This window comes from Aricia agestis, chromosome 14 (assembly GCF_905147365.1).
Source record: "Aricia agestis chromosome 14, ilAriAges1.1, whole genome shotgun sequence".
NCBI classification, from domain to species: Eukaryota; Metazoa; Arthropoda; class Insecta; order Lepidoptera; family Lycaenidae; genus Aricia; species Aricia agestis.
The window spans coordinates 8,483-18,666 of record NC_056419.1 but is presented as its reverse complement, the minus strand read 5'-3'; the positions used below and the strand labels follow the sequence as shown (position 1 = coordinate 18,666).

Below are 10,184 nucleotides of genomic sequence, written 5' to 3'. Positions count from 1 at the left end.
CTTTCACCATCTTATCTACCCTGTCTTTCCTTTTTGTTTGCACTCTTCTTTACACCATTGTTTGTTTGCGTGTGTACATCTGTGTGTGAATGAGTGATGGATGGGCCCGTGGGCCCCTAATCCAGGGTTTATGGCGCCCGGCCGTGGGATGCATTACGAGCAGGTGGCTACGTACCAAGGGCGCCGGGGCAGAATCACCCCTAACTGACACAAACATGGAAAACAAGCATGCGGATAATTCTCCCAGGGTGGGTACCGGCAACGCCGGAGAATCCCACACTCCCGCTTCGGCGGGGGATCGGGCCGTGTATACTGGGGGCCCCAAACATGCTTTGAAGGAGGGGAGGAGGAATGACGACTTTGGCAACGAACTTACGGACAATGATAGGCAATGCGATTTGGCAATGTTGACGGCGAGCGAGGGTGGATCACGAGCGGTAACGCCCGTACCCACAGGCATGGGCTCCGGGTTCTTTAGGAGACCCGGAAGTGGTAGTGACGAGAGCGGCGATGATTCCGCCGCTTCTCATAATCCGGACGTGGACAGTGAGAGGGAGAGGACCCGGGACACTTTCCGGCGCAAGAGGCGCGGTAGTGAGCTCGAGGATAGCCCGGAGAAAAACAGGGGAGCGGCCGCAAAGCCCTCCTCCAAACGCGGAAGAGGAAGACCGCCCACCACAGGGCAATACGTAGGCATGTACAAGGCCAAGAAGGATCTCCTCGACATCAAGCAGAGGGAACTTGAAGTCGAGGTAGAGAAGGAACTACTGGACGTGACAAAGAGACTCCCGAACCTACGGTCCAACCGGCTTTCGGAGTCCTCACTCTCAGACTGCATAATGGCGGAAGACGAGATCACAACGGCGAAACTTGGCGAGGCAATAACGCAGAGCCTTGATGCCATCTCCGCTGTGACTCAGAAGTCGAAGAATCTTAAGGGCACCTACATCGCGGCCCTTAAAAAAGCGACTTGTACCATAAAGGAAGCGAGCGTTAGCCTTCTTAGCAGGTCAGCTTCGGAAGAGACGAGAGCCCTGGCGGCGCAGAACACACGCCTCTCCAGAGAGCTAGAGGACATGAAGAAAGAACTAGAGGCCGTCAAGCGCAGGCTCGCTGACGCCCAACCACAGTCTGCTCCAACTATTAAAGAGCCGAATGTGGAAGAGATATTACAGCGAGCGCTGCGCGAGGCGGTCTCCGTGATGAACGCCCGCATGGATGCACGCTTGGAAGGGCTCGAGGCCCGACTTCTACCGGAACCTCGCCTACGCCCTCCACTTGCTGCGGACAAAAAGAAGGAGAGAGCTGCCTCCACATCAGTCGCAAGGCCGCAGCTACCTGAAGTGGAAAAAGAGACCCCGCCTCCGCCGGAGCCATCAGTCTCTACATTGATGGCTCCGACGAACCCGGATCCCAAACCAAAAAGGACAAAGAAGGGACGAAAGTCTGCTGCTGCTGTCGAGGCTGCAGCCGCGAGAAGCGATGCAACGACGGCGGTAGCAACGACACAGCCAGTCACCTCTCCTTCATGGACAGAGGTAGTCAAAAGAGGGAAGGCACCGAAGAAGGTGGAAGACAAGAAAAAGACGCTGAAGAAGAAGGAGAAAAAGAAGAAGGAAAGGCAACTCCGCGCTCCAAAATCAGCAGCCGTAGTACTGACTCTGCTTCCGGACGCGGAGAAAAATGGCGTCACTTACCAGGACGTCATTGATAAGGCGAAGTTACAGCTAGATTTGGCTGCACTTGATATCCCAGCGGTCAAATTTAAGCGGGCCGTGACCGGGGCTCGTATGTACGAGGTCTCGGGAGCGGCCTGCAAGGAGAAGGCCGACGCCCTTGCGGGCAAATTAAAGGAAATAGTCGGTGAAGACGTGGTACGAGTGTCTCGGCCGCAGAAATGTGCGGAGCTGAGAATCACGGGTCTCGACGACTCTGCAACAGCGACAGAAATCGCAGCTTCCGTCGCAAGATCGGGCGGTTGTCGTCCCACAGATGTCAGAGTCGGCGAGATCCGCGTAGATAGAAGAGGGCGCGGCTTGGCCTGGGTCAAGTGCCCGGTCGAGGCCGCCAAGCTGGTGACTGCGTCGCCTGCCAGGATTTACGTCGGCTGGACAGTGGCCCAGGTGACCCTCCTGGCCCAGCGCACCATGAGGTGCTTCCGGTGCCATGAAGAGGGACACACCAGAGCGACATGTTCCTCAGGAACAGACCGCAGTGAACTCTGTTTCCGCTGCGGACAGCCCGGGCACTCGGTCAAACAGTGCGGGAACCCACCGCACTGCGCGCTCTGCGAGTCACGAGGGAAAGCGGCGGACCATATCGTGGGCAGCAAGCGCTGCAACAAATCTGTCCCCAAAGCAAAACGGAAAGGCCCCAAAAAGAGCCGATCACCTCAAGAGGCCGCCACAACATCTACGGCGGCCCCTAGTGTCAGAGCGGACCCTATGGAGGCCCAATAACGGCCGCCTTAAGATTCCTGCAGGGCAACCTGAACCACTGCGCCCAGGCGCAGGATCTTTGGGTTCAGGCTCTTCTGCAGTGGGAGATCGACGTGGCCGTTATTGCAGAGCCGTACCGCGTCCTGGAAAGAAGCGACTGGTTGGGAGACGCTGACTCTTCGGTCGCCTTAGTCTTTGGTCCCAAAATCGTGTCTCCTTCGTCGAGGAACGCGATAAGGGGCCGTGGATTTGTTGTCGCCATCTTGGGGACCCTCACCGTTGTGGGGGTTTACTTTTCCCCCAACAAGCCGACCGCCGAGTTTGAGGCGCTCTTGCTTCGCCTGACCGCCGTCGTAGAGGGGTCGAGTCGCCCCGTAGTTGTCGCCGGAGACTTCAACGCGAAGTCTCCGCTGTGGGGCTCCCCGGCGGCAAATGCGAGAGGTCGACTCTTAGAGGATTGGTTGGCCACTACCGGCCTGGTCCTGGCAAACCGCGGTGCGTCCAGTACATGCGTCCGGCGACAGGGAGAGTCCATAGTGGATCTCACCCTGGTCAGCCCAGCCATCGCCCCGCATATAACCGAGTGGCAGGTCTTGAGTCGCACTGAGACTCTCTCGGACCACCTCTACATACGCTTCGTCGTCTCAGCTCACTCGACGGAGCCGGGTCGCACATTTACACCTAGTGCAGGCCCGAGGTGGTCCTTGAAGAAGTTGGACCGCGACCTCCTCAAGGAGGCAGCAGCCGTCGCGTCATGGGCGCCTCTACCATCAGAGGACGTAGAGGAATGCACGGAGTGGTTGATTGAGGCGGCACACAACATCTGCGACGCCTCAATGCCCCGCGCCGGGCCGGTCGTACCAAGACGCCAGACGTACTGGTGGAGTCCAGACTTGAAGCGTCTCCGCGATCAGTGTGTGGCAGCCCGCCGCCGCTATCTGCGTTATCGAAGAAGGCGAATCAGGAGTGAGACGGATGAGGAGACCATCTACGATGGATACCGCACAGCGCGTCACAATCTGCGCGATGCCATCCGAAAGGCCAAGAAGACGGCATGGGAGGAATTCCTAGGTACTCTTGAGCAGGACCCGTGGGGCAGACCTTACAAGTGGGTGAGGCAAAAGCTTCGCCCTGCTGCCCCACCGCTCACTCAGTCCTTGCAGCCGGATCTCTGCAGATCCATCGTTTCGGCCCTATTTCCACCTAGGGCCGAGTGGTCCCCACCATCCATGGCACCACCAACTGCGGAACCCGAAGAGGAGGAGGAAATCCCCCCAGTTTCAGCCGGAGAACTGGCAGTGGCGGTACATAAAATGAGCCTTCAGAATAAGGCTCCTGGCTTGGATGGAGTCCCCGGTCGTGTATGGGTGCTAGCGATGGAGCACATGGAAGCGCGTGTGCTCGCCGTACTGAACTTGTGTTTGGTACAGGGGCGAGTTCCACGTCGCTGGAAGACGGGCAAACTCGTGCTACTCAAAAAGGCCGGGCGACCAGAAGACCAGCCGTCTGCCTATCGTCCCATAGTGTTGATCGACGAGATCTGCAAGACGTTTGAGAGGATCATCGTCGCACGCCTCAACCGTCATCTTGAGAGCGTTGGTCCCAACCTGAGCGATGCTCAGTTCGGGTTTCGGTCTCGTCGATCAACAATAGACGCGGTGGCACGGATTCGGTTAATCACGGAGCAGCAAATCTCTCAGGGCGGGGTGGTGTTGGTTGTCTCATTGGACATCGCCAATGCGTTCAACACCCTGCCTTGGGAAACAATAAAGGAGGCCCTGAGGTACCACCGAGTGCCCAGATACTTACGCCGAACCATCGGTGATTATCTGTCGGAGCGCTCGGTGCAGTACCCTACCGAAGATGGATGGGAAGAGCAGGAGGTAGACTGCGGCGTCCCACAGGGTTCGGCTCTCGGTCCGGAACTGTGGGACCTTGGATTTGACCATGTGCTTCGCGGTGCCAACTTACCCGGCGTCGAACTGGTCGCGTACGCGGACGACACTGCTGTGGTCTGTCGCGCCAGAACGCACCGCGAAGCCACAATCCTGGCGACGGCAGCGGTAGCGCAGGTGGTGCGCAGGATCCAGGCGCTGGGCCTGACGGTGGCGCTGAACAAGACGGAGGCTATCGTTTTCCACGGGCCCCGTAACGCGCCGCCGCCTGGCCTAGCAATAATAGTTGGAGGAACTTCGATCCAGATTGCGCCTACCATGAGATATCTCGGACTGGTCCTCGATAGCCGGTGGACTTTCAAAGAGCACTTCCGCCGGCTATCCGAGAAGGTGACAAAGGCAGCAGGAGCCCTGGCCTCGCTGCTCCCGAATCTCGGGGGCCCGAGCCTTACTTGTCGGCGCCTGTACATGGGTGTGATACGCTCCATGGTGATGTACGGTGCGCCGATATGGGCTGAAGATCTGGCAGCTGTGAACAGGCAGGCCCTGGGACGGCTACAACGAATAATGGCGACGCGGGCAGTGCGCGGGTACCGCACCATCTCTCGGGATGCTGCGTGCCTGCTCGCCGGAAGCGTCCCATGGGACCTGGACGCCAAAACCCTCGCCGATGTCTACTGGCGTAGCGCAGAAGTCCGCGCGGGGGGCAGCAACCCCCTCCCGGACGCCGTACGTCGGTGGAGGGAAGAGGCCAACGACAGGGCCTTGGATGAGTGGGAAGAACGGCTCTCGGAGCCACGAGTGAGCGTGGACCTGATACTGGCCATCCGCCCAGTGTTCAGGGAATGGCTGGGTCGGAAGTACGGCGCACTCTCGTTCCGCCTCGCACAGGTGCTGACCGGGCACGGCTGCTTCGGTCGGTACCTGTGCGAGATCGCCGGGAGGGAGGAGACGACACGATGCCACCACTGTGGCGAGGACAGGGACACGGCCGCGCACACCGTAACGGCCTGTCCCTCATGGTTACAACAACGTGCGGCCTTAACGGCCGCCATTGGACAGGACATATCACTGCCAGCTATGGTACGAGCCATGCTGCGCAGTGAACTGGATTGGAAGGCGGTCGAGGACTTCGCGGAGGAAGTAATCGCCGCAAAGGAGGAGGCCGAGCGGGAGAGAGAGAGAGAGGCGCTCGACCCCCGACGACGAAGACGGACAAGGCGACAACATGTTGACGACTTGCCGCCCTAGATGGGGAGCTCGGGCGACGGTATGGGGATGCCGCCGCCCAACGAACGAGCCCCCGAGAGGGTCGCGATGCGCTGTGTACTCTTCGCGCATCGCGACACCAGAGAACGGACTGCCTATGCAAGCCCTGGTAGGGCCTCTGTTCGGCGGTAGGAGCTGATTCGCTCCAACGAAGAGGAGCCTGCTATTAGCACGCGGGCGGACACGCTTGCAGAGCCATGGAGTTGAGCTCGCGCGTTCCCGTGAACCTGCAAGGTGGTACGAGGAAGAGTACCGACGGGTTTTAGTGGGTAGGGCTGCGGCCGCCTTACCACCTTTACGGCCGTAGCGAGTCCCACATACCCGTGGGGGAGTCCCCAATTCCCACGGGATGCGTCAAGGCATTTCCCGTCGCAAAAAAAAAAAAAAAAAAAAAAAAAAAAAAAAAAAAAAAAAAAAAAAAAAAAAAAAAAAAAAAAAAAAAAAAAAAAAGGTTGGGGGCGATACCGGTCCGTCCACGTTCGTGTCCCTGGGCGCCTGGGTGCGCCGCCCCGCCCTTTACACGGGGTGAGGCACTCAGGATGGCTGAACGCCGGTCTTTCACTATCTTTCTCTTCTCTTTGGTAGCATACCCTTCTTTTGTTTTGTTTATTTTATTTATTCTATCTTTCATCACCTTTTCTTCACTATCTTTCACTTTTTGTTATACTCTTCTTTACATTTTTGTGTGTTTGTGTGTATAATTCCGTGTGTGTTTGAGTGATGGATGGGCCCGTGGGCCCCGAACCCTAAGCTGGTAACGTCCGGTGATGGGGTGCATGGCGAGTCGGTGACTACGCATTGAGGACGTGGGGCAGACTCACCCCCAACTGATCAAATATGGAGGAACGTAGATTGAAAAATACTCCCCGGGTGGGTTCTGGTTGTCCGGTGGACGCCAGAGAATCCCACACCCCCTCTACCCAGGGGGTCTGCTGGACGTATACGGGGCCGGCACAAGATACGTTGAGGGTCGAGGAGGCCGCGGTGGCGGCGGTGAGTGAAAGTGGTGGCGCGACTTCGCGCGAGTGTTCGAAACCGGCGCTCCTAACCGCGCCGGTGGCGGACGTAATAATAATAACGACGGACGATGACTCCAGGCACACGACCCGAACACCGGTTGTGCAGCTGGAGCGAATACCGGATCTGGAAAGAGGATCACGGGTGACGACGCCCGTGTCCGATTTGGCATTGTCAACAGCAAGCGAGGGAGAATGTGGATCGCGTCCGGTGACGCCTGTGTCCACTGGCTTGTTCTATAAACCAGGAAATGGAAGTGACGAGAGCGGTAGTGAGTCTGCTGTCTCTCAGAACAAGGACGAGACAAGGGACCGCTTCCGACGCAAGAGGCGCGGTAGCGAGTTGGAGGACAGTCCGGAGAAGGACAAAGGAGCGGCCACGAAATCCTCCTCAAAACGTGGTAGAGGGAGACCTCCGACCACCGGGAAGTATATCGGCTGGGCCAAGGCCAAAAAGGACCTCAATGACGAGGAGGTCAGAGCCATGGAGGTCGAGGTCGAACGCGAAATATTGGAGTCGACTAAGAGGATTCCGCTGCAACGGTTACACCGGCTGTCGGAATCCTCCGAAAACTCGGACAGGACTTTGGTAGCGGAAAGGGAAGCGACGGCGGCGGTAGGAGTGGTGGTCGCTGAGAGCTTAGCGACCATCACAAACGTGGCCAAGAAGTCCAAAAACCTTAAAGGGACTTCTGTCGCGGCCCTAAATAAGGCAACTCAGGCCTTACAGGAGGCATTCGCGGCTATCATCAATCGAACCGCGTCAGAAGAAAAAAGAGCTCTGGAGGCGGCAAATGCGCGCCTCTCCAAAGAGGTCACCGAGTTGAAAATGGAGCTGGAGGCCGTCAAACGCAAGCTCTCTGATGTCCCACAACAGCCAGCTCCCGTCACTAAAGAACTAGACGTGGAAGAGCTTTTACAGCGAGCGGTGCGCGAGGCGGTCGCAGTGACCAGTGCCCGGATTGACGCGCGGATAGAGGGTCTCCAGGCCAGACTCCTGCCGGAGCCACGCCTGAGACCTCCCTTAGCCGCTGACCGGAAGCGAGACGAAGCCTGTGATGCAACACCAACGGCGTCAAAGGCGAAAGAGAGGACTCCAGAGCCGGAGCCCACGGTGTCGACTCTGTCGCCCCCGCTCAATCCCGGACCGGCTCTGAAACAAAAGAGGAAGAAAGTTAAAAAGTCGGCCGCAGCCGTAGAAGCGGCAGCCGCTAGGAGCGACGCTGCCCCAACTACGGCGGCGTTGGGACCAAACCCGCCCACACAGTGGTCGGAAGTGGTCAAGAGAGGTGAAAAGGTACGGAAAAAGGAAGGAAAGAAGGAAGTGCCAAAGAAGAAAAGAAAGGGAAAGAAGGGAAGCCTCCGCGCTCCCAAATCTGCAGCGGTGGTGATTACACTGCAGCCAGAGGCAGAAAAGAGAGGCGTGACGTATAAGGACGTCATGGAGAGGGCCAAGCAACACCTTGATCTGGTTGCTCTTGAGATTCCTCATCTCAAATTTAAGCGGGCCGTTACCGGGGCTCGTATGTATGAGATACCCGGGACGGCCAGCAAAGAGAAGGCCGATACTCTTGCGGGCAAGCTGAAGGAGGCCCTCGGGGAGACGGATGTCCGCATTTCTCGGCCGCAAAAGTGCGCCGAGCTGCGGATAACAGGCCTGGACGACTCCGCCTCTGCGGCAGAAATCGCCGCGGCCGTCGCAAGATGCGGTGGCTGCGCGGTCGACGACGTTAAGGTTGGCGAAATCCGGGTAGACCGGAGTGGACGCGGCGCGGCCTGGGTAAGGTGCCCGGTCGAGGCCGCCAAATCAGTGACAGCACCGAACGCCAAACTTTATGTCGGATGGACCGTGGTGCGCGTGACACTCTTGTCGGCGCGCATCATGAGGTGTTACCGGTGCCACGAAGCAGGACATACGCGGGCGACGTGCCCCTCTGAGACAGACCGCGGAGACCTCTGTTTCCGCTGTGGCCAGGCTGGCCACGCAATCAAGGAGTGCGGAAACCCTCCCCACTGCGCGGTGTGCGCGGCTAATGGGAGGAAGGCGGACCATATCGTGGGGAGCAAACCCTGCAAGATACCGCAGAAGACTGGAAAGGGCTCCAAAAAGAGTCAGCCACCCAAGGCTGCCACACCATCTACGGCAGCCTCAGGAGCGGGAGCGGCACCCATGGACGCTCAATAACGGCTCCTCTAAGGTTCTTGCAGGGGAACCTGAACCACAGCGCTCAGGCGCAAGATCTGTGGTCTCAGGAGGTACTGAAGAGGTCGATCGACGTCGGTGTGATCGCCGAGCCGTACCGGATCCTCCCTAGGGGTGACTGGTTGGGCGACGCGGACTCGACGGTGGCTTTGGTCTTTGGTCCCAAAATCGTGCCTCCATCTTCCAGGAGCACGACTCGGGGCCACGGCTTCGTCGTCGCGGACTTGGGAGCCCTCACCGTTGTGGGGGTTTACTTTTCCCCGAACAGACCCATCGCCGAGTTCGGGGCGTTCCTCCTCCGGCTCACCACCTTTGTGAGCGGAGCAGCCAATCCCGTGGTCGTTGCCGGAGACTTCAACGCGAAGTCCACGCGTTGGGGCTCCCCGGCCACGGACACGAGAGGCAGAGCCATGGCGGACTGGCTGGCAACTACGGGCCTGGTCGTGGCCAACAGAGGCGCCGTTAGCACGTGCGTCCGGTGGCAGGGGGAATCGATTGTGGACCTGACATTAGTCAGCCCATCAATCGCTCGCCGAATGAGTGGCTGGAGAGTCCTCGAGGAGGTCGAGACCCTCTCGGACCACCTCTACATAGGCTTTGACATTGCCTCCACGTCGGAAGCTGGTCGCCGAATTCCACCTGGCGGCGGCCCAAGGTGGTCCCTGAGAGGTCTGGATCGAGACCTTCTCGAGGAGGCGGCGATCGTTGCGTCGATGTCCCCCCTCCCATCGGAAGACGTCGAGGAATGCGCGGAGTGGCTGAACGAGGCGGCTCGCAACATTTGCGACGCCTCGATGCCCCGTGCTGGACCGGTCGTGCCTCGGCGGCAGACCTACTGGTGGCGACCGGAGCTCAAACAACTCCGGCTAGAGTGTGTGGCTGCCCGCCGGCGATTCCAGCGATATCGCCGGCGGCGAAATAGGGTGGAGGCCGAAGAAGAGGCTATCCATGATGGCTACCGTTCAGCGCGTCATGCTCTGCGTGAGGCGATAAAGGTAGCGAAGAAGGAGGCATGGGAGGATTTCCTGAACACCCTGGAACAGGACCCGTGGGGCAAGCCGTACAAATGGGTGAGGCAAAAGCTTCGCCCAGCTGCCCCACCGCTGACCCAGCACATGGAGCCGGACCTTCGTCGCTCCGTACTTTCGGCCCTATTTCCATCCAGGGCCGAGTGGTCCCCACCATCTATGCGACCACCTAGTGCGGAGTCTGACGACGAAGAGGAAGATGTGCCACCCGTGACGCCTGAAGAGCTGGCAGCAGCCGTGCACAAGATGAGCCTCAAAAACCGAGCTCCTGGATTGGACGGGGTCCCCGGTCGCGTCTGGGTGTTGGCCATAAAGCACTTGGAGGCGCAGGTGCT

General features: G+C 58.9%; 1 protein-coding gene across 1 annotated transcript; it reads left to right on the top strand.

Moving 5' to 3' along the window:
* Positions 1-215: 215 nt before the first annotated feature.
* LOC121733899 lies at positions 216-5,584 on the top strand. The gene is made up of 3 exons (XM_042124301.1): positions 216-2,429; positions 2,483-5,015; positions 5,169-5,584. The coding sequence occupies exons 1-3, from the start codon at positions 216-218 to the stop codon at positions 5,582-5,584; spliced, it is 5,163 nt and encodes a 1,720-aa protein (XP_041980235.1).
* The last annotated feature ends 4,600 nt before the right edge of the window (positions 5,585-10,184 follow it).

Coding starts and splice junctions, on each gene's coding strand:
- LOC121733899 (XM_042124301.1), top strand. CDS start 216: ATGGAAAACAAGCATGCGGATAATTCTCCCAGGGTGGGTACCGGCAAC. Junction 2,430..2,482: donor CATCTACGGCGGCCCCTAGT/GTCAGAGCGGAC, acceptor AGATTCCTGCAG/GGCAACCTGAACCACTGCGC. Junction 5,016..5,168: donor CCTCGCCGATGTCTACTGGC/GTAGCGCAGAAG, acceptor CCATCCGCCCAG/TGTTCAGGGAATGGCTGGGT.